This window comes from Lepidothrix coronata, unplaced genomic scaffold (assembly GCF_001604755.1).
Source record: "Lepidothrix coronata isolate B3197 unplaced genomic scaffold, Lepidothrix_coronata-1.0 Scaffold30, whole genome shotgun sequence".
NCBI classification, from domain to species: Eukaryota; Metazoa; Chordata; class Aves; order Passeriformes; family Pipridae; genus Lepidothrix; species Lepidothrix coronata.
The window spans coordinates 2,227,736-2,255,152 of NW_016690210.1; the positions used below are offsets into that span (position 1 = coordinate 2,227,736).

General features: G+C 43.2%; 1 protein-coding gene across 1 annotated transcript; it reads right to left on the minus strand.

Moving 5' to 3' along the window:
- Window positions 1-2,690: 2,690 nt before the first annotated feature.
- WDR4 (WD repeat domain 4) lies at window positions 2,691-27,367 on the minus strand. Its single transcript, XM_017810999.1, has 11 exons — window positions 27,180-27,367; window positions 24,675-24,737; window positions 23,647-23,793; window positions 21,203-21,359; window positions 20,509-20,621; window positions 17,772-17,832; window positions 16,380-16,478; window positions 11,164-11,228; window positions 9,530-9,713; window positions 8,582-8,651; window positions 2,691-6,706 (listed from the first exon to the last, which is right to left on the minus strand). The coding sequence occupies exons 1-11, from the start codon at window positions 27,362-27,364 to the stop codon at window positions 6,525-6,527; spliced, it is 1,326 nt and encodes a 441-aa protein (XP_017666488.1). The 5' UTR covers window positions 27,365-27,367; the 3' UTR covers window positions 2,691-6,524.
- Window positions 27,368-27,417: the final 50 nt, after the last annotated feature.

Genomic DNA, 27,417 nt, shown 5'->3' on the forward strand with positions numbered 1-27,417 from the left:
AGGTTGTGCCTGTTTTGGGTTACAAAACCAAATCAAAACAAAGAGTGGCTGAAACTTCCTCCTGGCTGCACCACGGAGAGTAAAGAAGGGACAGAACCTGATTTGATATGACTACTTTTGACAAAAAATTTGAAATCTTACATAGATGGCTTTATGCTGAGCAGAGGATCACTGGGGTTTTTTGTTCTAAATTGGCCATGGGGTTTTTGTTTGGTTGCTTTTGGCTTTTGGAGAGATTTTTCTTTTGTTTTTAATAAAGGCAGTGGCAAGGGAGGGAAAAGGCTTAAAATTCAATCTTATGACATAATGACCAGAGTCCCTTTGTCTCTGCATAAAAACAAGCAGATAGAAACTGCTTTCCTCTCTAAAGAAGCTCTCTTAAGAGATTTCAGGAAAACTGAGTAGTACTGCTTGATTAGTATTGTTCTTCCTAGAAGTTGCCTGACTCCAAACGGTTCTGCCTTGTTTACAAAACAGAATTCCTTGGTAAAGTATTCCAGGAATCTTAAAGACAGTGACTAATTAATACAATCATTATTTCCTTGAAGATGAAGCTTTCACTTTCTAGTGGCTGCTTTATTTGCTGAATACTGTTTGCCTTAGATGAGATGATGAGCTATTGCTTTAGGTAAACCAAAATGTGCATAGATAATAACATGAATCCTTCCACAGATGAGGAAATAGGGAAAAAACCATCAGAGTAATGTTTCTTTTAATTTAATATAACTGGTGTGTCACACCCTGCCTTTCTTGAACTTTGAAATATTAGAAAGCAATGAAATACTGCAGCTGTAAAGGGGAAAAGCCAATGGAGAAATCCAAGACAGCCAGCACTGCAGAAAACTAACTAGAATTTACATGGGATGCTGCCATCTTGACAACATGCTGATGAGAAAACACAGTAACAGAGTTCTTATTTAAAAGCACAAAGCCCTGGTGGGAGGCAGCACAGCTGTAAAGGCGGTGAATCAAGCTCCACGCCTGAAAACCTGCACAGATGGGATGCCAAAATGGATGCTTTAATTGTGTTTTCACACTGGATATTGTGTTTCATAACTGCCTTCCTCCAGCAGCCACTTCAGAGAGGATTAACAGCAACAGCTACTTGTATACACTGTACTCTCTTTAACACGAAGCATGTTCTGCTCCCTGGCCACTGTGCAGGATTTAGGTTGTCCCCTTCTCCCACAGAGGTCAACAGAGGTGAGGGCCAAATGCAGTATTGTTCTCTTCCCATGAACAAGTGAAGTTTAAGCCAAAGGATGACAGCAAGATACAACACAGGGTGAGGATCTCCTTATTTTGTGTTAGGAAGCAGTTTGGGTGCCCTACGAATGGTTGGGTTTTTTCTGTTTGGTGTGGGGTTTCTTACATATATACTTTCATACTTATATAAATATATATGATTAGGTCTGACAGCCCAAAAATCAAAATTTCCATTCCAGATAGGACTATTAAATTTTTATTATCCCTATGGGCAACATGCAGAAGTACTGTATGCTGCTTGAAGGTGTAAATGTGATAGATCTGAGACAGGTGAGCAAGTGTACAACCCTTTTCCATTGAGAGCTTGAGTCTTGCTGTTTACAGAAGCAGAGGGGGCTCCTTGGCTGTGTTCATGTCCTATTTGCTTCTACCTGTATTTACTTGGTGCTGATTCTCTGGAGCTAATAATATTAGCTGTCATGTGCTGTTCAAATTAAGAGATGAATCAAACAACCAACTGTACCTAACTCCCATATCCAATGGGCACTGACTCACCAAACTTACCAAAAGCTGTTGAAACTCAAGGCTGTACTGATTAGGAAACGAGGGGCAGCCACTCCTGGATGTTCAGGTTGTGCACATCAGCACATCCACCTCATGCCTATGCAAATTATTTCTACTAATGGTAAAGGAAAGGGGGGAAAAAAAGGACATTGCTGATGCTGTGAGCACAGCAAACACAAACCATCAGGTCACACAACACGTTCTTCATCCATGTTCATGGTTACTCACAGCTGTGGTCCAGCCTCCAAGGCACCCACAGCCAGGGTAGCTCAATTTGGAGATGAGCTCTGATGGATTTTAGCTGCTCATCCCCATGGGACATGGTGGCCTGGCATCACAGGCTTGCCAGATGTGGTGCACTACATGGGACTTGCACTTGGTCCCTACCTGCAGGGACAGTTCATCTCCTTGCTGCCCCTGGCTTATCCCTCAGCAGTTCCTTTGACTTCCAGAGTCATGCCAGTCCACAGGAGATTTCTTTCCACACAATTCCTGCTCTGACCTTAACCTGTCTGAGGGAGGGAGATGTGCAGCTGACTGGGTAAAAAAAGTGCTGATGTGGGTTATCAAGCAATGACCACTTCAGGAGTGGAATAGACTTTACTTCAAGTCCTTGCAGGATTTTCCAGAACCCTGGTATTCAGAAGTGGATGATAACCTGTGCAAATACATTGGGAATCAACATTCAGTCCTCCAGCCCTTTTTCCTTCCAGCCTCTGCATCTACAACTATTGACAAATCACGTCCAGCCTGTTTTTTCCCCATTTGTGAACAACCACACTCCAGGTCATCCTGCTCTCATTCACACCACATCTCCAGGACAGATGGCAGCAGGGACAACCAGCAAGACTTAAGACTGTAGGGCTTTTCACACTTCATACAAAACAGTTCAGCAAAGAAAGCTGAAGCAGATTTTGGAGTGTATTGAAATTGGCAGCAAGTTTTTATTAGCCTGAAGATAAAGAAACTACATTGTATTGGTTTGGGTTTTTTTCAAAGAAAGGAAGATTTTTGTTTACAGATTTGTTTTGTTTATACAATAAATTGGCTTTCAAAGTTTTGTTAAAAATATAAGGAATGTTCTAAAGCATTACTACTGGGCTGCATTTGGTTAGAATTCCTTCCTGTTATGACAGATAAAAGGTCACACTGTTTAACAATGTGTTCCTGAAGGGGTTTTGGTGAAATCCCAGTAATGGGAGTAGGAAGCTTATGTTTTGGTTTAAAATGCTGAGGCAAAGAAACACGTTATTGTTTCAACTTTTTCCCTACCTGTATTTTTAAAAGCTCCTGGGATTGTCAGTGCTCAGGACAGAAGCAGGGGAGTTGCACAACCACCACAAAAAATTCTAGTGCAGTGTGGGGTGAACTCCCATGGCCTACAAATATCCCCTGCAATGGTTTGAGAGCTTCCAGTTCTGCTATAAAACTACACCCTCCTTGACCCATCCCCTTTTTGCCAGGCACAGATACAGGCTTTGGTTCAAGTTCAGAAAATAAACACAAGCAAGTGACATCAGGTTTAACCACTAGAAAGAAATAGTTCAAATACCAGGGAGAGGAGTGTTGTCTCCCTCTGCAGCAGTGGTATTCACTCCCTTTTAATGATCTGCGGGTGTTTTCCAACCAAGGCACATTGGAAAATGTCTAAAAGAAGGATTTAGACCTTCCAGCAAGTTTCCTTTCTCTGATCACTTTTCATGGATCCCTTCAAAGCAATCCACAGACACACAGATGGTCTCACCACTGAAGCTCAGGACCTGTTGTGTGCAGAAAAGGAAACATGAAATGAAATAGGAAAGGCGAGGAAAACTTGCAGGAAAAAAGAACAAAAAGGCCTGAACCATCTGCCAGATATCACATCTCATGTCACTCCCACGCACCACGATCTGTCATGAGTTCAAGCACTGGAAGAAATTTTGGGTTTCTTCCAGGACAGCAGGCAGGGTAAGGATCACTGTCAAGGTCTACCCTGTGCTGAGAAAGTGGCTGGGGAAAAATATCCCTCAGGGATAGGAATTGCCATGTCAGTCTCTGATCCTTTAGAAGTGTAACGATATTGATGTTCATGCTGAAACCCCACATAGGATCTGTCACCAACCCACTGAAAACAGTTACCTGTGTTGTCCTCAGAAGATTTTCCCCCTCTATGAGTAAATGGTTTTGTTTATGCACATGGACTCCTAACACTCAACATCAAAGCTGCTAAACACAAGTCAGGACTGGGCAAAAACCTCTGGTGAGCAGGAATGTCACAGAGAAGAGGTGACTTGCCGTGTCAGCCCTGCATGCTCACAGCTTCCAGCATCCCTGGAAGTGTGTCCATGCCCTGGAAGTGTTCAAGGCCAGGTTGGACAGGGTTTTGAACAACCTAGTCTAGTGGGAGGTTCCCTGCCCAAGGCAGGGTGTTGGAACTGGATGATCTTTAAGGTCCCTTCCAACCCAAACCACTCCGTGATCCCCACATCTATCCTGTGCTCAGGTTAGAGCATCAGAGCAATTCTTGGGACCAGCCTACATGACCTCAGAAGACTTGGAAAAATAATGCTTTGTTGACACAAAAAAGCCCTGTCTTTAGCTCACACCACCACCCCAAAAACAGCATACTTGGTGACATGCAGAAGTGATCCAAAACAGACTCCTGCTGCAGATTCGAATTTGTTCAAAAATGTTGCAGCTGGCATTGTATCAGAAGGTTTCATGAGGGGTAAAAATTCATTCCTTTATCACAGCTAGCAAAAAATCCAGTCAGAACCTTTTCCTCCTGTCCTGTCTGGTTCACAGGCAGTGTGAATACTGGCCTATTTCTGGCATGATTGTACTGAACCTGCACAATAGCAAACTCTTCTCCCAAACAATCACGAAGTTTCCTTAATTGACTGCCCAGCTGCTTTCCCTAGAGCTGCTCTCAAATAAGATAGATAAATAAAAGAACTATAAAGCTTTAACAGCCACCATCATACAGCAGGTGTTCCAGTCTCCAAGCCACCGTTCCTACCCAGTATCAAGCACTTCAGATGGCAATTTCTCATCCCTTCTTGAGGACCAAGAAAAATACTCGTCACCAGTGTTGTACCCCCATAGTTACTCTTCCAGATACAATCCTAAAGGTTTTCACCTCATACCATCCTGGATTTACAGGGTTTTTAATCCTAGCTTTTCATCAGCATGGGATTTAGGCAAACTACCAGCATTATCCAGAGCACTCGACTGCTTTTGAGATTCCCAAACAAGATGCTTCAGATCCCTGATACGTGGATATTGGACAGAGGGGTTGAATTGCTACACTAGACCACGATCTTTATGGACATGCATTCTTATGTAACTGCATGTAATAGAAACTACTTCACATTTTACTCTTGCCAGGGCAGCTCCTGCCAGAATTGTGACTTTTAACCAGAACAGACAATACCGCTCTTGACACTGCAATTTCTGTCCAAAGAGACCTTTGCCAAGGCAGAATGTTCTTATCTTAAAAGGAGTTACAAAAAGAAATCACACCTCAGAGGTGAAGGACTGGCTCTGTACTAATGCACCTGACATGCTTTAAGGGGCACTTCCAAACAGAAGGGATATGAAAATCCATGTGACATCCAACAGCACGGAAGACTTGTGGCCTCTGGGACACGCAGTGAGGACAAGACTGGATTTGAGCAGACATAAACAGCAAGTTCTGCTTCACACCTGACAACCTAAAACAAGCTGCATCTCAAAATGTCTCAAACATTAGTGTAGCTAGAATTTGAGAGCAAAAATTTTAAGTGTCCAGGTACTCCAGAGGGGACAGCTACATAAAGAGACCTACAGAACTATTCATGGTTCACAGGTTCATTCTGAATGCTTTTAATGGATTGTACAGATTTCCACACCTGGTTTTGTAAAGTACATTTTATTCCATACAGGACATGATACCATCTGGTAGATGAACACATCTTCTGCCCCATGATGAAGCAACAAGTGATCCCCTAAGCCTCTGGCTGATAACTTTTCAAAAAGATGTATTTCTTGGCTAATTGCAACATGGAAGAGTTCTTGCTCAAGAAAGCAGGATGCACTCCAGGTTTTGCTCACAGGCCTCTCAAATGATTTTCACAGACACAGCAGGATCATATTGCAATAGAAGGGTCTTCCAATAACACAGAAGTTGACTGACACATTTTACTTTTACTTTGTAGATATAAAATCAACTTTTGCACTTCTTCCTATAGAAATATTTCACAAGTAAGAAGCAATGGATTAGAAACTAGGCAGAATCCCAACCATATAGACTGAAGGGAAGACAAAGGGAAATTCTCAGCTAAAACTTCTCATATACAGCAAGAATTTTGCTACATTCCCTTTCCCATAGCCAGGTACACTAAGTTAGATACATTAACTAAGAAAACTTTTAGAAAGTTTAAAAAAACCCAAAACCAAACCAAAAGAAAATCACATCAGGTGTGTTTCCACCTGAAGAAAGCCTGGACACAGTAGGCAAAAAGAAGATCCTGTTTAAAGGAAAATACCATCTCCAATATTCATATATCATGCATCAGAGATTCCCAGGACTGAACCACTAACACTGTGTGCTGCTAAAGCTTAGGCATATTGTAAATGCATTATGTGCTGCAAGCAGGATGTTGTCACATCAGCCTACCTGAAAACCTGAATAAAAGTTTAAACCAGTCTTCTTCCAGAATACATTTTACATATAAAAACAGTCTGCAGTTGGATCACCACCTTTCATCAAGGCAAAAGGTACAAGTTAACAACAGTCATAGCGACGACTCTTCAGCCTTCATCTTTTTTTTTGTCTGTCCATTGGAACCACATTGCAGATTCTGCCTTTTCTTTTTCTGCTGCTGTAACCTTTCCTCCTTCCTCTGTAGATATTCATCCATGTTATCAAATGAAGCCTTGTAGAGGTGTCTGTAGTAGCTTCCTGCACCAACAAAACCTGCAATTGGGCAAAGCAAGAACACAAGTGTTAATTCCCTTAGCAGTCTCATCAATTAGTTCCTGTACTGTAACTATGGATAGTGGCATTTCAACTCATTTACTGTGGTCCTACCCACTTTATCAGCTTTCCAGTACCTATAGGGGGCTTACAGGAATGTTGGAGAAGGACTTTCCACAAGGGCATGTAGTAATAGGACAAGAGGGAATGGCCTTAAGATGAAGGAGGGTAGATTTAGATTAGATGTTGGGAAGAAATTCCTCCCTGTGAAGGTGATGAGGCCCTGGCACAGGTTGTCCAGAGAAGCTGTGGCTGCCCCATCCCTGGAAGTGTCCAAGGCCAGGTTGGACAGGGCTTGGAGGAACCTGGGATAGTGGAAGGTGTCCCTGCCCATGGCAGGGGGTTGGAATGGGATGATCTTTAAGGTCCCTTCCAACCCAAACCATTCTGTGATTCTGTGATACTTCCAGACTGACTGATGTGTCTTAAATCCTACAGAATCCTCAGCCAGGTTAAATAAGGACAATATGCAGGCATTAAGACTGGATTTAAGCAATGTAAGACTGGATTTAAACAATGTAATGATCACTTTTTTGAGGAGATGTAACTACCTTTGAATCACTAATTATGCACTGGAATAAGTGCTCATCAAGTGAGCCTCCCCTTACTAATTAACAATAACGAACCCTGTCATCTGAGCCGTCCTCCCTCTCCCAGCTGCAGACGCAGCCGGGTACCTCCTATCAGAGTCATTTGTTCCACGGGCTAATTATGCTCAGAACCTCTTCCCCTGCCTGCTCTTTTTCCTTCTCTGTGCTCATTTTCACTCAGACCTCATACTCCTAATTATCTGCCTGGCTGTGAACTATTAAGCCTGCAACATCTACATGCAAACACCTCCCTTCTAGAGGAGTACCTGACTTAGATTTCAAAGACTGTACCAACTTAATTACCACTTAATGACCAACTTAATGACAGCTACATGCTAAATCAACACTAGATATTAAGGAGACTTTACACCAGACTGCATATTCCTGCAACTCTTCCATCTTTACATATGGCCACTGTGAACAGATCAAAAGACTGGGGGGAACTGTAACACTTTCTTTAAGGAAGGTTCCCAGTCTCCCAGCAAAGTACAGGAGAGAAATTTCAATTAATAAAGTCTCAATACATAATTGAGACTTTAGTATATACCACAACCTTTCTCTACCCTGCACCACCACTGCCATTATTTCAGCTTCTAAATAAAGCTGGGTGTTCTTTAAACACAAAAAAATCCTGGGTGCTTCTGAACTAGTAAACGGGGCATTATTTTTTTTTTCTGCCAGAGACTGGAAGTTGGGCAGAAATTAAGAACAAAATGAGCCATCCCTGGTATTAATCAATGTCATCTGTGATATCATCCAGGGTCACACCTTCTAGCCACAGCAGGCTCCACGTACTCTGCCTTGCCAAGGTGGATCTGAATGGCCCATTTTTACAGTAAAGCTGCTCCTCCCATGGTTATTCCATTCTAACTGGCTCCACTGTACCTCTGATAAAAGTGTCACACCCAGGCAAGAGACAGGACAAACAACAGTACTTGACATGACAGCAGGAAGACAGACTCCAGCAGTTCTGTCACAGGGTGTTGAGACACATCCCTGTGATAAGGTGTCTTACGGAAAACACTTATAATCCTGCAATTCAGCTCTAAATCCCTACATCATTTTGTGATAACAGTAACCTGAACACACTTCATGATCTACATTCACTTCCCAGTGATGAAACTGAGAAAACATCTGAACTGACCTCAACTCTAATCTTGTTCCTAAATCATGTTCTTTAGCTGCAAAAATTGCATTCCCTGGGCCTTCAGGCCAAATTTCTCACCTTCAAACACCGTCCAGTTGTCTTGAATATATTTTGACATCTTCTGCAATCCTTTGTCGTCAGTTACAGCCTGGGAATAGAAGGAATGCTGCATGATATTCTGGGATTACTAAACGATTCAATGTTTCACAGCACAGTGAAAAATGCAACAGCTCTCAGAAGAGTATAGTGACACAGAGCAAGTGTAAGCCCTTCGTGATCTCTTTGGGGCTCCTTTTTCCCAGGACTGGTATTGAAACCCAGACTGAACTCTCGTGTTCTGCTGGAAAAGCTTTGGGGCTCAAATGAAAAGAAAATGGATGCCCACCTACTAATCTGTGAGGAAAAGGAGCATCACAAGAACACGTAAGGTCAAAGACCATATTGAAAAGTTTCATTTAAAACCACTTCACAACCAGACCATAATTAGCTGCGGACTCACAAGCATAACAAATGAGTTTCCAGTTGTTTAATAGGCTGTTATCAGAGAGTACATCCTTCCAAATTTATTCCCTGTTCTCAGTAGAGAAAAAAAAAAAAATAATTCCCTTAATACTCCCAGAATGCCTTGTCCTTCAAAGGATCCCTCAGAGGCAGGCACAAGGAAGGCTGTGTGAAAAGCATTCCTGAGCAAACCAGAAGGGATTTGGTTGTTCCATTTTTTTTTCTTATCTAACCCAGGAAACAGTTTAAAATACTGAGTGCAATGGTTGACAACCACTCTGCTTGATCCTGCTGTTCCAGATGTCAGCTTTGCTGGAGGATACACTGGTATTCATAACAAGCTCCTGACACCTTTGAGTTAAATACAGGTGAGAAACAGAATGAGATGTGCATATCTATGGCTTTTATCCTTCTCAGGACATAGAGAAAAGTGCCTTTCAGCTTTCATGAGACATAATTAACTCCATTTTTGTTGTGGCCTCAAGACAACACAAAACATTTAGGATGTTAGCATTAGCAAGGTACCTTCCACTGTCCATCATGTGTTCTGTACAACTGAAGAGGAGCTTCCTTGTCTTCCTGCAAAATCCACAGATCTCCCGTTTCCCCAAATGCAATGTCCCAACCTTTATGCTGCAAAGGGATTTGCTGCTTGTAAACGAGCTGCTGGGCAGTGGCATCGAGCTGAAAGACGTAGACTGTGGGAATACTTTTTCAAGAGGGAAAACTTAATTAGCATCATTGCAAAATCCACCTACATCCATCACTTGTACAGCAAACTACGGACACCCACTCTAATTCCAAGCAGAGCCAAAGCAAAGTCATTAGGAACTGAAAAAAAAAAAAATACTCTAGCACTTCAAGTGCAGTTTGATTACATGATCTGAGTCAGAAGCTGTAAATACCCAACATGTCAAATGGCTTTTCAAGTGTTACCTGAAAAAAAAGCAGTCAGTGCTGACTTCTCTTTAAAAGAAAAGGTAGTAAAGGGAATTTCATAAGGATTACTAAAGATTTATATAAGGAATGTTGTATCATGGCACACTGACCTACAGGGCTTGAAGGAATATGTAGCTGAACGCCAGTCAAAATAAACCAGGAAGGAATTACATGCCAGGGAGGGGAGGAAGGAATGAGAGGGACAGGACACCTTGACACAGCTGAAGAACAGGACTCTGCCATTGTTCTCTTTTCCACCTCTCCCATCAGCACTCTCTCCTCTAACCACCACAGTCTCCACATGCAGAGATTCCTGACCTCCCTTGGAGAGGCAGGACACTTAAGCTCCCTCCTGAGTGTCCCACCAGGTCCCCATGACAGCCCTGTTTAAAACTACTGGGCTGTGGAGCTGAAAATAAAAGCCTGATGCAGAGCACAATGTGGCCCCTGGGCTAAGGAACAGGGCTTCCCCTTCCAGGGCCAGTGTGGATGTCCATGCAGAAGGTGTAATGGGAAGCAGCTAAGGCTCCTTACTTTGGCAAAAGTCCACTGAGGGGACAAACTGCCTCTTTCACTGTACAGGCAGCTCTGGCAATCTCTCCCTTTCCTGTTGGCAAGCTTTTGTCAGGAAGAACAGCTTCCTTAGCAGACTTAAGGTGATGAGGAAAGGGCTTTTCCATCCCCACAGGACATTGCCCCACCAGATGCATCTGTAAGGCTCCCCAGTGCTCAGGCCCATCAGCTCCTGAGCACCCTCTCCTCACACAGACACACACATTTGAACCCAAAAGTCAGCGTGGCCTCTCCACAGTTTTAAACAGAATGGCTGAACCCATTTACGGGTAACAGAAGTTTGGTTGCTCCATTGCCACAGCACCCTGAACAAAACAGGACCCAAACCACAGGGTCAGGCACAGCAATTTGGGGAGAACAGGGCTCTGGTACATCCAAGCCTCGAGTTTCCTCCTGTGAGGGAAAAGCATCACAAAATCTGCCAAACTGAACCAAGCAGGATAACCCTTTCACTCACCTCTATGCTCAGAGCAAGCAAACAAGGACTCAGAGGCTCCCTGCGAGGCCACAGGCATGCCTGGGACATTTGGAGATCCACAGTACCAAGTACTGCAGGCTGGGGGAATGCTGTGAGAGCCAGCAAGGAAAGCTGCTCTTGCCTTTGCAGGAGCTGTGAGGATTTGGGGCATTATTCCATTTATTCTTACCTGTCACACAGAATGGCAACATAACCACCTTGACAGCAGTAGGTTATTCTTGACACGGTGTATTTCTATGAGGAATAGAAAAAGAAACATCCTTGTAAGTTAAGACCATTCATGGGCAGGAAATTCACATTCCGTTTCACGTCTCAGCCTTTAAAGTTTAGCAGATGTCTTAATTTACAGCAAGTTAAGCAACATAATTACCTTCAAAGTGCAGTCCAATTTATTTTTGTACCAGTGTTTGCTGGTTTATAAAGTTTTCCCTTCCACGCTCTCCAGAGATCCAATGTAAAGGTTTGAGTGAACCACTCTTAGCAGACAAACTAACATGAAGGAAAAGTACACCACCCTCAAACATTCTCTCCTGCAGTGCTGTCAAATGACAAATGCTGATGGCAAAAACATTGACATTGAGCCTGCTCTGCCAGAATATCACACCAGCAGCTTAGATATTACAAACACAGGCTATTAGCTGCTGTTATGTTTGTTAAAAAACAAAGACAGTGATGCATAGCTAATATCTCTAATATCCCTGCTGTGCTGTTTTCAACCTGTGTCTGGGTGAAGCCACACTGCTCCACAGAAAACGTGTTCTGAAGAACAAGAAACAACTGCCTGAGGCCATTTTCTTCCTTAAAAAAAAAAACCAAACCAACACAACAACAACAAAAAAACCCACATCACACTCCTAATTTAGAAGCTATATCGTTTTGTCTGGGAGAGAAGCAGAGAAATACCTTTGCTGCACAAACCATACTACTTGAAATATATAACAACTGATTTGCGGCTCCTTGAGTGGGAAGTAAGAACTTGAGAGGAGCAGAGAACCTGCAAGATGATGTCCTGGGGTGCCTTTTTCAGAAGTATCTGTTATATAACGTGAAAGACAGAACTGCAACAGCAGAAGGCAGGTTCTCAAGAATATTTTATAAGCAGTGACAACACCAGCATTTCTGATGACTAAAACCTTACTACTGGAGCAGCAGTGAGTTATTTCCTTTAGGGCAGGGAAAATACATCTTGACACTGCTGGCAGGATTCTGATGCATCCTCAAGTCTTCTTTCATTTTATCCTCACCTCTTTCCCTAACACAACATTGGTCACTAGACAGAACCTCTGGTTCACTAAGTGAAGCTGAATTTGGGAGTAACCACGGGATTTTAGCCTTGGAGCTACCAGCTGTATAGGCATTGTCAGGGTGTTTGTTTTGGAATTTTGCAATCAATGTAAGGAAGCAAAGCAAGCTGTACAGCTTCCAAATATTCAAGTCTGGAGGTTTAACAGCAGAAGACAACTATTTTGTCAACATTACATGATGCAACTACTAAAAGATAAACCAACTGTGGGAAAGAAAGTTAATTAATGGTATAAATACAGCTGAAAACCAGGGTTCCATGGTGCATCTCCAGCAAATGAGAAGAAAAGATCCACTGTGTGACACAATCTCATGGGAGGGAAGCAAGAACAGCAGGCACACACTTTTCACTCATTGCCTGCTTGTACAGAAGAGGAGCACTTTATAAAAACCATTATCAAAAGGACTGATATGTTTCAGGGCTCCTGGGAACAGATGGGACTAATCTCTTGCTACTCTGGAGAAACACAAAGTTGTTAGTCCACATTTAGCATCAGGACCCAGGACCCCTGTTTCACACAGACATAAAAAATGCTTATGGTTCCCAATACCTGGTAGGATGAGTGGGCTGAATCAGAAAGGTTCTCTGTAGCTACTAAGTCTAAATGTACTTTCTGCAGTACAGAGCCATTTACACCACAGCTCTGGAGCAGAACTGACAGCTCCTATTTATTGTAAACCACCAGTGGGTTCTTCAGACACTTGAGGGAAGATGCCAAGAGATACATATATTAACAAAGCTGAAACCTGTGATATTTATTTCTAATAATAAAGCTCTGCCTTTCTACCTGTTGCCTGACAAACATGCAGGAAAGTGCCCACCTACACAGCCAAGTGCTTTGTTAGAGAGACAAAGGGTTCTGTGAACCTCAATTAGGCAGCAGCTTTCCCCCACACTCACTGGGGGAGGGAGGAGGAGGATGATTTTTGCTTTGAACCAAGTTTTATTGGAAAGAGACAAAAAAATGTAACTTCTTTCCAAGCTCTTTCCTTCCCATGTGTGGGCACGTTAACAATCAGCAAAGGAAATGCAAGACCTACAGTAGTATCTTGGTCAAGGACAAGCCCATGAAATCAGTTAAGGAAGTGCTAAAGGAACAGTCTGTGATAAACAGATGTTCACTTGATACTCTCTGAACTAATCAGGGTTTATGCAACACTGTTATCAGCCTGGCAACATGTTAAAATTATATTTTGATGTCATCTGGGAGAAGAGGTGACCCTATAAGAAATTACTGTACTGGTGCACTGGGGTAGAGTTGTGCAATTCACATTCTGGACTTTAAACAAGCTTCTGCTGTCAAGAGGATCAGATGAGGTGAAAGCTCTGAAGCAGGAAAAACATTTATATAGCACTATGGAATTAGAGAATTACTCCCATTCTAGTGGGAAAATGAACTGAGGATCTGCAACCCATCAGCTGAAACCAATGCTACACTGCTCAAAACACTCCTACATTCCCAAAACAGACACATATTCATCATCTGCCAAGCAAAATAAGCCCACATTTTTGTGCTCACATGACCCATCATTACTGATGATTCCATTCTCATTGTGCTTCAAGCTGTGTCTCAAGCTCCAGAGCATCCACAGTGTTTATTAATGGTAAAAATGAAATATAACACTAAAGAAAAGAAAAAGCACTTCTATCCCCACCTGATCTTTGGCTGCAGACTCATTTGCAGACAATGTGCTAATTACAACCTGTAAAGTGCAGACTCAAGAGATTGTTTCCTTAAATTCAGACTGTTAAATGTCTCACTAGGTTGTGAAGATGATCTGTGATACACCTGGATGCACAGCATGACTAAATACTGTCACCAGACGTCACCTCTGGCATTTCTAGCACTATGATGCCATCAAAACACAAGTCTCCTCTCCCTCTAAAACACCTGTAAGGGTGGGCACTCAGCAGGATTGCACAGATTCAAGAAACAGGACAGCCTGGGGCTTCCAAAACCACCATCAGGAGACACATGGAAGTGGATGGAACAAGTGCAAAACACCGCAGGAATGGGGTTTATTAAATGATTGCTGTTATATTTATTAGCTCATGGTTTGTGGGCTTTCCCTTTCTGTCTTTGCTTACTCACACCGAGGTAAAGAAGCTAAACAGAGACTCCTCAAACAAAGGGCATCCCAGATTTCTCCTGAGACATCAGCATAAAGAGTATCCTATGGAAGGGACTTTATCAGGTGTGTTAGGAGACAAGGCAAGTATTATTAAACTGCATTCAAGAGCCTTCAAAAACATTCTGAAAGAGTCAAAAAATATTTTTAAATCAATTCCTGCCTGCAGTAACTAAGTTTTTTGAAATTTGTTAGTTTATCTGATGCTACATTTATAGTCCATTATATAGCTTAATATTATTTTGATAAAATTGTAAGCAGTGAAGTTAAGATTCAGTGTGAGACCAAGCACTGTTAATTTACATGTAAGCCATTTTACTAAATGCTAAGCCAGACTAAGCAACAAGCAGCAATTTTAAAATTAATCATTGGATTCCCCACTTCACAGCTGGATGCTTACTAGTCCTCAGTGATCCTATAAACCTAGAAGGCAAAATATTTTAAAATAAAACCATTATTCCCTCCAAAAGAAGTGCCTTGCAATATTGCTGCAGACATGGATTGCATGGCTACCAAACCACATTGTTTCAACAAAGCACTCTTATTAGCTACTCCCTGAGCCACTTATCTCCAGAAGGTTGTACATGGTAATTCTGTAGGTTTGCCTCACACTCAGTTCTCCCTTCCTCACTCAAATCCTGCTGCACCCAGACTATCAGTGGATACCAACTAGATGGGCTCATCACCTCATTCTGTAACCCTGTTTTTTACTTGTGAAAAAACCCAGCAACAGCTTCTTCAAATATTTCAAGCACCAACATCAAGTTGGAATGAGCCAAAGGCCTTGTGAATGTGCATGACAGGTGCCTGGTTGAGGTGTGCTTTAAAACACACTTTCAAGCTCAGGAGCAGGTGGAATTGTCCATACAGATACCACCCAGAATCCCTGCTAACAGGAACTCTGGGCCAAAACCAAAAGATTTCCAATATCTGAGCCTTGAAAGCTGTGATCCAAGTGGCTCCCAACTGTGTGGAGAGGCCAAGCACAACATACTTTGACTGCCGAAACCACAACATAACACAAGGGAGGGAAGACAGAGCTTGTCAGTTCAATTTCAGCTTGGACATGGATTCCACAGTGGATCTGTCTCAAAAGCCATGCATGGATACAGGCTTCCCATTACCTAACACCTGGGAAACAGCTGTGGTCTTCAGAGAAAGAAGTGTTTTTAGACATTCCCACGACAAACACACCCAGCAGGATGGGTGGTAACTCTTAAACAACCCAACAGGTCAGCAGCTGGTTTAACACCATCCACACAGCAGGGACAGGGACTGGTGCTGTTTCACTGCTAACAGGTCTTACGACACACCAGAGCACAAGAAAAAACAAAACCAGAGATCAAACACAACCAGAACGACTGCTCACATCAGAGTAACACCTCAGATCACAGCAGCACCCCAAACTGTGTGTGTGACACCACTCACGTACAGGCTGGAAGCTCAGGAGAGCTCCTGGGGTATTCAGTTTTCACGTAAGACTCATAGATTTTAATTTTGGACACTATCCAGCTGCAGAACAACCTAAAGGAACAAGCCCAGTTTTGACTCCACAGGGCAGTACTGCAGGTCACTGGTTACAAATATTACAAAGCTGCTTTTTTGCTCAGAAAAATTGCGACTTTAACACTTCACTTGAAATTTTAAGCATTTTAAAAAATGGGTGAATGTTTAGATCTTTACAAGATATTGCCTGGTTAACATAGCACCTGTGTTTTTGGAAAAAAATTCAAGTGAAGGCTTTGTCCACCATACAGAACTTGTACTTGGGAAGAATTACAAGCAGCTTCTTCTGGTCACTGCTTGGTACTTTTTATAAATGCACACAAGACACAGGAATGGATTTCAGGGACTTTCCTCCTTTCCCGAAATCCCAGGCTACTGTAACAGTTTTTAGGTCTCACATAAGTTCTAAACTCACTGACTGAAGGGAGACACTTTTAACAAAATTACCTGGTCAGTTTTGGCTGCCTCAGGCCCACAGATGCTGCTTAGCTGACAGCAGTGCACTTCTTCTCCACTTTTATACTCCCAGAGTCTCAGAGTTGAGTCCTGAACAGATGGAAGTGGACACAAGTCTATTACTAACAGCACCTCAGGCAAAGAGAAGCCACTCATGGCCTTCAGCTAAACCTTATTTCCCTGAAGAGCTCCCCACAGAAGCTGCTAAATAGTCACTTAGTTAAGACCTCAAATTGCAGATAAAGCATTTTAATTAACATAATTTTCCCCTCCATTCTAAATTATTCAATCATGCTAATTTTAATTCCCCTTTTGAAGTGGAAATTGGGTAGCTGGAGAAGTGCATTTCAAGCCTGTCTCCAATAGCACAGTAACACATGTGCTCAGCATTCTAATGGCAATTCTTTCAGGCTGCCCTTCTCTGCCCCCTGCTCTTGTTATCATCGAAATTCTCATTTGATTTAGTAACCTCCAGGAGAGAAGTTAAACACCTCTCTGGAAAAACAGAGTCATCAAAGGGCATTTGCTAACAATGAAATACAGTCGTGCACAGCACTAACATTAGAGCTGCTTAAATAATTAGAGGGACAAGAGCCTCAGGGAAGCAAATGCTAAGAATTATTATGATCTTCACATCTTCACAGAACACACTGTTTGTTTCCTATGCAGTTTTGGTAGTCTGGGAAACAAAAAATACTGTTTCCCTTCTTTTAGACCAACACCATCTACTTGCTCTGTGCAGGTCTGGCATGGCAGCAGGATGCCATCAATTTAGGAAAAGGGCTGGGGAGGGAAAGGAGGGAAAACTCCCTTCTTCAGTCCTCACCCAAGGACTGTGCAGCACTGCACTGCAACCTCTGCACAACATGCTCTGGATGAGGACATACCGACAAGAACATAATTCAGAGCGAGTCTCACAGGGGAAAGCACATGGGAGGGTGTAGAGAGGACAATTTCCTCATCTTAAACCTCAAAAAAATAATAATCTGTGATTCTAAGTCGTTCATTCTCAAGACACTCATCATCATGGCAGGCTGGCACAAAACCCATTTGATTCAAAGTTCTTCAATGGCCCAATGATTGAAGTCTGTCTGTGCTCCAAAGCAAGCATTCATGTTGAAGAAATACTCAGGACATTGATTTTGCCATCCCAGAGATGGCTTTTACTATAAGCACAGTAAAAGGCTCTTATATGATCTACCAATAGAGTAGCTGAATACTGAACAGAAAGCCAAGAAAAGGAGGGAAGGAGAGAAGAAGGCTGTGCTGTAAACTAAGAAAGATTATTCCAAATATCCCAAGGAACTTGGCCAAACCACTAGTCTAAAGTTTAAAAAAAAAAAGAAAACAAAACACTTTTTTCAACGAAATTGCAATACATACCCCAGAGGCTGACAGCAGCAGATCAGGACAGTTGGGTATTACAAATATTTTACTTACAAACCTAAAGGGAAAGCAGTCAAAAGTTGAACTTTCTTGCATGACACTCTGGTCTTTAAACACACAGAGTAAGAAAAACCACCAATTTTAAAGAGAACCTTAAAATAAACAAACAGACTTTCCACATCAAGATAATGAGGAGGAAGAAAAAAACAGGTCTATGGTACTTAGTATATATGCACTACACAAACTACTGACTTTCTATTTAATAAAGAAATATATTTCCCCATCTGCACTCAGGGAATTCTACTGACTTCCTCCCAGCTGAGAACACTGTCATTTAGATCAAAAAATGCCAGTGGAGACAGATGTACTCAGGTAGCATGTTGTCCTTTCTCAGTTCATGATGCACATTAAAAACATTAACCAACAGATTCTTTTAAAACACACCAGTGATGGTTTTAATACTGCTGTGTCTACCATGACTTGTCTTCGGTGAGTACTGAGGACCTGAACTTTTGGAGTTCATTATTATCCTAGAGCTCAGCAACCTAAAGCACAGTGACCTGAGCAGAACATGACCTGAGAGGAACAGTCTTGCTTTTGAAAACAGGCACAATTTTGAGGCCATGGAGTAAAAAAACAGAAGAGATTTGGTCACTGTAATACAAACTTTCAGGTCAAAGCAGAAATGGCAGGTGCCTGCAGGCAAAATAGATCCAGCAAGAATCACCACATGCCCCATGGAGAGGAAAAAATTCAGGACTATGAAACAAGACAATCACAGCTGCTTTATGTAACCCTTTCTTATGCATTCCTAATTTAAATATTGATTTTTTAGATGTATTTCAATCATTTCACACTAAGTGCCTTTTCACTCTGCAACCACTGACGAACTCTTTGTGCAGACACAACAGCCCCCATTTAAAAGTGTCTTTCTGACCATCAAGTTCTACTCATAGAAAGTACAACTGTGTACACAGAAGGTGGAAACATCAGACATGGATCTGTAAATATGCTACAGACACCTGATCAAAGACTACTTGGATCGTTAACATTAGTTTTTTTCTTTTATACAATTCGACAAATTCAATTAAATTCTACAGCTTAACCCCCCAAATTATGTTATTAATATCAAACTCCCACTCCAAATTAATCTGTGTTTTAAATGCTCTATTCAAACACCTTGCTGGGTCAGTTTAGATAGGTTGCTACTCATCACTCAAGCTTCCAGTAACATTCTTTGTTTAGCTCCTGTTTTTGACAGAGTGAATTGACTGCACCATGCTGCATCATCTTAGAATGTGAAGAATGTGAGTGGAAGGGTGATGTTATCCCCAAATAACTCAGCAGCCAGACAAGCAGAATGACATGCCTTCTCCACCATGTGCAAGGGCAGTGTGACTTCAAAATGTAGAAGTAGCCATACAAAAAAAAAAACACTGCATGACCCACCTACCCTACTCAAAAACCCAACAAAACCATGCAGAGCTGGAAGGCAAAGTCAAAAGAATTTGAAAATACCACAACTGATAGACATTTTAAGCAGCAAAATGTAAAAGAGAAAAGACTTAAAAGCTTATTTGCCTTTTGAGTCATGGGCAGGGACCCCTTCCTCTAGACCAGGTTGCTCAGAGCCCCATCCAACTTAGCTTTGAACAGTTCCAGGGATGGGGCATCCATAACCTCCCTGGGCAACCTATGCCAGGGCCTCACCACCCACTTTTTCCTAATATCTAAACTTACTCTTTCATTTTGAAGCCATTTCCCCTTGTCCTGTCACTCCAGGCTCTTATAAATAGTCTCTCTCCATCTTTCTTGTAGGCTCCCTTCCTTGAATATATTTCATGGGATCATACTTCAGTCTCCAGCACACTACAGTCTACTGTCCAGGCAGAACCTCCAAGTCTGAGCTCTGCATTGAGATGCCATTAAATTAATTATCATATGCTTAGACCACAAAGACTTCCTAAGGACTAAGGTAGGTTCCATCCTGAACTAACAATCTCCAGGCTCTGGAGCCTCCTGTGGCCAGCAGGATTCTGCTCCCTTACTACAGGTGATTCTGCTCCTCTACTCTACTCTGGTGAGATCCCCAAGGAGTGCTGTGTCCAGCTCTGGAGTCCCCAGGTCCAAGAAAGATATGGACCTGTTGGAACAGGTCCAGAGGAGGCCACCAAAATGATCAACGGGCTGGAGCACCTCTGGAGCAAATGAAGACAGGCTGAGGGAACTGGGGGTTGTTCAGCCTGGAGAAGAGAAGGCTCTGGGGACACCTCACTCCAGCCTTCTAGCACCTAAACGGGGATTATAAAAAAGATGGGGACAGAGTTTTTTAGAAGGGCCTGCTGCAACAGGACAAGGGGTACTGGCTTTAAACTAAGAGCCTACATTCAGATTAGACACAAGAAAGGAATTTTTTTTACAGTGAGGGTGGTGAAACACTGGAACAGGCTGTCCAGAGAGATGGTGGATGCCCCATCCCTGGAAACATTCCAGGCCAGGTTGGACAGGGCTCTGAGCAACCTGATCTAGTTGAAGATGTCCCTGCTTATTGCAGGGGGATTGGATTAGATCACTTTTAAAGGTCCCTTCCAACCCAGACCGTTCAATGACTCTATCTCAGACCAGGGTCTTGCTTAATATGATTTGAGGAGACAATTTCATACACTGAGGGTGGCTGAAGGTGGATGTGCAGGGAAGGGCTGCACACAATGACTTTTGCCCACAATGAACTCACTCTCTGTGTCCCATACAGTAGGATACAATACTGTAAGGAGCCTTTGTCAAGCTGACTCTGATCTTCTCATCTCTGTCTGCAGAGAGGATGTACTGGTCATCAGGACTCAGAGCCTGTTGGTAAAGGGAGAGTTTTAGTTTAAAGTTTGTAATTCTCCTTAACTAGGAAAACAGAAAAGCAGTAAACTATCTGTATCTGCTCACTCCAAAAGGCAGCTGAAAACACTAAGTCCCTCTTTTCCCCTGACAATTTAAGCATAAATCTTTATGCTTAAATGCAGTAATTTTCTCCCTCACTAAGACAAGTGATGTTGACTTCCAAGTCCATTGAAAGCCACTGTACAGGTAGAAATCCCACTGACACTAAAAAGAAACTTATCACATTGAAACAGCTCAACTGACATGACAGACTGGGTGAATTCCCATATATATTCCATCACCAAATCTTTTTCAACATTCCCAGAACAGATAACCCTTTTGATAAGCTTCTTTCCTTGCCAAACTTTGATGACACGAACTCAAGTGAGAAGTAATCCAGTCCACACACATTATATTAAAAAAATCCCTCATAAATCTGGGACAAAAGCAACAATCCCTCATAAATCTGGGACAAAAGCAACAACCCCTCATAAATCTGGGACAAACACAAGCAGGAATGCAGATTTGTACAGTAGATACACAATGCACACACTCACCACATCCAACAGCAGAGACACATGACCCAGCTCAAGTTTTCCATCTGCCTGAGGTTCTGTTATTGAGAAAGAATAGACATCACCAGACTTGTCTGCAACGAAAATCTTATCCTCTGCAGCTGTAATAACCAGGGCTGTGCATCTCCTGTTCACAAACCTGAAAGAAAAATGGCACAGCTTGAACAGCTCTGGAGGACAGATTCAGCAAGTCTGAAAGTAAAACACACTGAGAGACTGTACAAAAAAAACCCTCTCAAATGCAACATGCTCGAAATGGCAGCAATGAGAATAACATTATGGGGCTGAAATAGCTCTTTTGAGAACGAGTGAATGTCTGAACTATGTAATAGCAAACACCTGGGGGAGAAAAAAAAAAAAGGAGATCATTAAAAGCTGCATGACTGCATTTTGCTTTGGTACCTACTCAACTGAGCACTTGGCCTAGGCAGCATGCCAGGACTCTAAAGAAGGCCAATGATCTTTCTTGCACTCTCCATAACAAAAATACAAGTTAAACATGCAGAAAAGACAAGGTAGGATTTGTCCTTTGGAGCAACATGTTTAAAAACTGGGTAGAAACTACTTTTTCAGTCACCACTTTGTGCTGTGAAAAGAAGTCCTTCCTCACAGCCTGAGTCAGAGAGTCACAGTCTCAGGGCACCTTGTCCAGGCAAAGCCCTGAACTTGAACTCTGACTTTCCCATCTGCCAGCATCTTACAGCATCTTACAGTTCCAGTTGCCACCAGTCGTACCAGTGTAGCAGGTAACAGTTTTCTTACAACTACTCAGATAAATGTAAGGAATATGCCAGAAATATGCCAGAAAACTTATGTCCTGTTTGTTAACACAGGCCTGTGGACGCCAAGGATCATGTGGAATGGACATTTATATTCACCCACTCTGAAATCCAGTGGCCATCTGGAAGCAAAAAACCAATATACTACACTTCAGGTAGGAAGACAGAAATTCTAATCATTTTTAGGGGCTGTTTAAAGGAACACCACAACAACAGGAATTGTATAGGACAAGAATGCCTACTAACACGCTGCAGGCCAGGCAACACAGTTCCAAAACAGGTTACCTTGCCAACAAGAATAAGTCTTGCTCCAAATTCATTGTTCTACTCGGGATCTTAAGCACAAAGATTCAAAAGTTCCTCTTTGTCTGAAATGAGCTGACTACAAAAGGCAGCACCACACAAAACTTATACAGCTTGCCACAAAACACAGATATAAGTTACAGAGCTCAATTTTGGCATTCCTTTATCCATGCAGACAGTGTTTAGTCTGTTTCCCAGTTTCCTAATAGGAGGTAATGACGTTCCCCAAAAAATCCAGCTGTGGTCCTAGTTGACCTTTTAGCAGAAACTAAACCACCAAACAATTATCCAAGGGCACGTTACAGGCAAGACACACAAGGCAGGGCAGCAGGGAAGGCAGAACACAGAATGAACAGAGTTTTGCCATTTCTGGCTTTGTCACAGAATCACAGAATATCCTGAGCTGGATGGGACCCACAAGGATCACCAAAGTCCTGACCCTGCACCTTGAGCTCTGTCAGCCTTGGTGCTGTGACCACTGCCCTGGGGAGCCTGTTCCAGTGCCCAGCTACCCTCTGGGGGAAGAATCTTTTCCTAATATCCAACCTAAACCTCCCTGACACAGCTTCATGCCACGATTACTTCCTCACTCCAACACTGTTTAACCCACCAGAGGTCCATCCTGCACCCTACACACACAGCCAAGCTACAGACATTCCATTTTGGTTTGCAACCAGGGCCTCATGTTTGTCAGAGACCACCAAAAGCAGAGTTTTCACAAGCTCAGCTACTTTCTCAGAAAGCCCTTCCTGGTCCTTTTTTTTTTTTTTGGTACTGACAATTGTCACAAGCAGCAGCAGAAAACTTGTAACTGGAGGACCTCTGGTGGACAGCTGCAGGCTGTTTCCTCAAGAGGAATGTACAGAAGGAAAACAGCTGCAGCACCTCTAAAGAGATGGCTTTAAAAAAAAGTCACAAACTCCCCAAAACATCTCCTCCAAATCAAAACAGACAATGCACTCACTGAACTGCTCAGCATCACTATTACAGACCCCAATCTTAAGTGTTCACTAGGAGTGGGTAAAGTTTCAGTTCTTAAAGATACAAATACTGTCTTTTGGAATAAGAAAAGAGATTATTCTTCCTTGGCCAATGATATAAATATCTGCAGTCTCACTCTTGGTGTGGGGCAGACCATGCATCATTTCTTAACAAATATCTCTGAAGTCCCAAAAATATTAAATTCTTTTGAGCAAGGGAAAACAAGCAAAAAAACCCAAACAACAACAACAACCAAAAAAAGCTTAGTGATAACAAATATCAACAAACCAAGTACTCCTATTTCAGAACTCTGAATCAATCAGCCATAACTCCAAAGTGACATGCAACATCCTGCTGCCTTACCTGACGCTAACACATTCCCAGGAGGGCTTTGTCCGGAACAGGATCAGGCGTTTGTTGTCATCTGTCAAGGCAAAATAATCCCCTGATGGGGAGAAGGCAAAAGCCAGGATGTCATCAGTTCCTTTATCTGTTGCTTTTCCATCCTGCCTAATAGAGAGAAGGGGAATAGTTCACAACAAGAGACACTAAAGTCCTTGAGAAGGTTGTTCTTACACCACCACGAAGGCTCGTGAAGAACAAAGCAAAATCCTAAAAAGTTTTATTTATGCTTAAGAGGTTCAGCCAATTTGAACATTAATACAAAGAAAAAAGTCAAGGAAAAGAAAACTGATATAAAGTCTAAGCCTTACCTGAATACTTGCTTTAACAAACAAACAAACCACACTAGAGTTTGTGCTTTCAGAGCTTAATTCAAAGTTAGGTGAAATCAGTAAAACTGGCTACAGGTAAAACAATGTCCACTGGATGAATTTAAACTAAGAAAAACACTTTTTCAGTTTTGAACTCTCATGACTTAGAGAACAGACCTGAAGGAGAAGTTATGTAACTGGTTTGTGGTATCTTTTTGTCTTAGATGGTAGAATAAAAAATGCAGCATTTTTACATAAATGTCTTGAATGAGAACAATCATTGAGATTCATTTACTACAGAATCACAGAATGGTTTGGGTTGGAAGGGACCTTAAAGATTATCTCATTCCAACTCCCCTGCCATTTGAGCAGGGAAAATTTCATTAGACCAGGTTCTCAGAGCCCCATCCAGCCTGGCCTTGAACACTTCCAGGGATGGGGCATCCACAGCTTCCCTGTACTACTGGTGTTTCTCTAAAAAATAAAAAGGAGTACAGTGACACCTCTGGAACGAAACAAAGAAAAACATATGTACAAACCCATCAGAGTTAGCAAAACCAACCCATCACCTGCTCAAGGAGTCATCCTGTGACTCTTTTATTGCCTTTGCTGCCACACCACCTCAGGAGGAGATGCCCCCTCCAGGAACACAGAGACTGCCAGAGCAGATTTCCTCACCCTTTATCTCCCAAGGTCTTCTTCTCCGCGCTGACACAATCGTACACGAAGAGACTCTCACCACTGCAAAATAAAAACAAGACTAAACCCACTGGGACTAGAACAACCATGAGCTTAACTACGAAGGGTGGCAACTCTTTTGGAACATGCTCTCATTTCATGGTTACCTGCACAGCTGACCCCCATCTTGAGGGACAACCTCTGCCCAAGGGGGCTCCCAGAGTGCTGCAGATGTGGCCAAAGCTTAAAACCTTGGATTGCACACAGATGCCAAAAAAAGAAATCGTCATCTGCTGGCAAAGTAACCCTGTATTTTACACATATTTCACTTGTGTCAGACTTGACGTATCTGTCAGCAGCATTCACCCAGTCACAGAATCATAGAATTGCCAGGTTTGGAAGGGACCTCTGGAGATCATCCAGTCCAAGGCAGGGTCACCTGGCCAGGTGACACAGGAACTCGTCCAGGTGGGTTTGGAATGTCTTCAGAGAGGAAGACTCCATGTCCTCCCCAGGTAACTGTCCCAGTGCTCTGCCACCCTCAAGGTACAGAAGTTCATCCTCATGTTGAGGCAGAACTTCTTGTGTTTTATTTTATGGCCGTTGCTCCTTGTCCTGTCATTGGGCACCATAGAAAAGAGCAGACTAATACCCACTATAGCAGAAGGAATCCTTCCTGAAAGTCAGTGTGGTTTCAGAGCCAACAGGAGCACCACAGACATGGTATTTGTCCTCAGACAACTGCAAGAGAAGTGTAGGGAACAGAACAAAGGTCTCTATGTAACCTTTGTCGACCTCACCAAGGCTTTTGAAACTGTGAGCAGAAAAGGTCTGTGGCAGATTTTTGGAACGTTTAGGTTGTCCTCCCAAGTTTCTTAAAATGATCATCTCTCTCCATGAGGATCAGCACGGCCAAGTCAGATATGGCAACACACTTTCTGAGCCCTTTTTAATTAAGAATGGAGTGAAACAAGGCTGCATTCTCACTCCTACCCTATTCACCGTCTTCTTCAGCAGGATGCTCCAAAGGGCCACAGCAGACCTCGATGATCAGGACGGTATCTACATACGTTACCGTACTGATGGAAGTCTATTCAATCTAAGGCGTCTGAAGGCCCACACCAAGACCTTAAACCATCTTGTCCGGGAGCTGCTCTATGCTGATGACGCCGCCCTTGTGGCCCACACAGAAGCAGCCCTGCAGCGTTTAACATCCTGCTTTGCAGATGCTGCTGAGCTCTTTGGGCTGGAAGTCAGCTTAAAGAAGACAGAGGTCCTCCATCAACCTGCACCTCAGGAAGTCCCTCATCATCCCTACATCACCATTGGCCAATCAGAGCTCAAATCAGTCCAACAGTTTAATTACCTCGGTAGCCTCATCTCCTCAGATGGTAAGATCGATGGAGAGATAGACAACAGGTTAGCAAAGGCATATAGTGCTTTTGGAAAACTCCACAAAAGGGTATGGCGTAATAAACACTTGAAGAAAAGCACCAAGATCAGTGTTTACAAAGCCATAGTGTTGTCTACTCTCCTATATGGTTCCGAATCATGGGTCATCTACCGCCACCACCTGCGTCTCCTAGAACGCTTCCATCAACGCTGCCTCCGCTCAATCTTAAACATCCACTGGTCAGATTATGTGACCAACACATCTGTTCTTGAGCAAGCAGCTGTCACAAGTATTGAGGCCATGTTACTGAGAACGCAGCTGCGATGGGCAGGGCACGTCTCAAGGATGAAGGACCACCGCCTCCCTAAGATCCTACTCTATGGTGAACTTGCCACTGGCTGCCGCATGAGAGGAGGCCCGAAGAAAAGATACAAGGACTCCCTGAAACAACATCTCAGCCTTGGCCATATTGATCACCATAACTGGTCTACTCTGGCCTCCAATCGGGAGGCCTGGAGACACGCCATCTATAACGCAGCTGTCTCCTTCGAGAACACACGCAGGATCACTCTCGAGGAAAAAAGGCAGCGCAGAAAGAACCGTAAATTGCAGAATACACCATCTAAGGAATCTTTCTGCTGTGCCTTTTGCAATCGGATATGTCTGTCACGTATTGGCCTCATAAGCCACCAGCGTGCCTGTAGCAAATGTGGATAGAGCCTTCCCAAATCTTCGTTCGCGAAGCCTCGCCATGAATGACATAATCTATGTTATGTGCCTACATGTATATGTTATATATATGTATATGTGTACACATATATAAATGTGCGCATTTATACGTGTACATATATATATTTATGTACGTAACACATATATAATCTATATGTTACGTACAGTCGTTCACGAGGCAGTGACCGGCACCTGGTGGAGGAAAACCGTGAAAGTATAAAAAGTTTAAAAGCCAGGTCTCTGTAGCAGAAAACCCCGACAAGGAGCGCGGAAAAGCCACAAAAAGCAGCGCGGGCAGCGGCTCCGGGGCTCTCCCCTCACCTCCCACCGCAGGGCACACGCACGGCCGGACAGGCCCCGCCGCAAACCCGCCCAGCACTGACCCGGGCTCCCCACACTGCGCCGCCAGCAGCCGCCCCCCGCCGCTGGCCACCATCACGGCCCCGCGGAGCGCCAGGGCCGGGCGGGCCGCGGGGCTGCGACCTCCGCCGGTGCCTCCATCGGTGCCTCCATCGGTGCCTCCATCGCCGGTGGCTCCTTCTCCTCCTCCTCCCTCAGCGCCCGCCATGCGCCCGCGCCGCCGCGCACGCCGTGACGTCACCGCGCCGCGCACCGACCTCA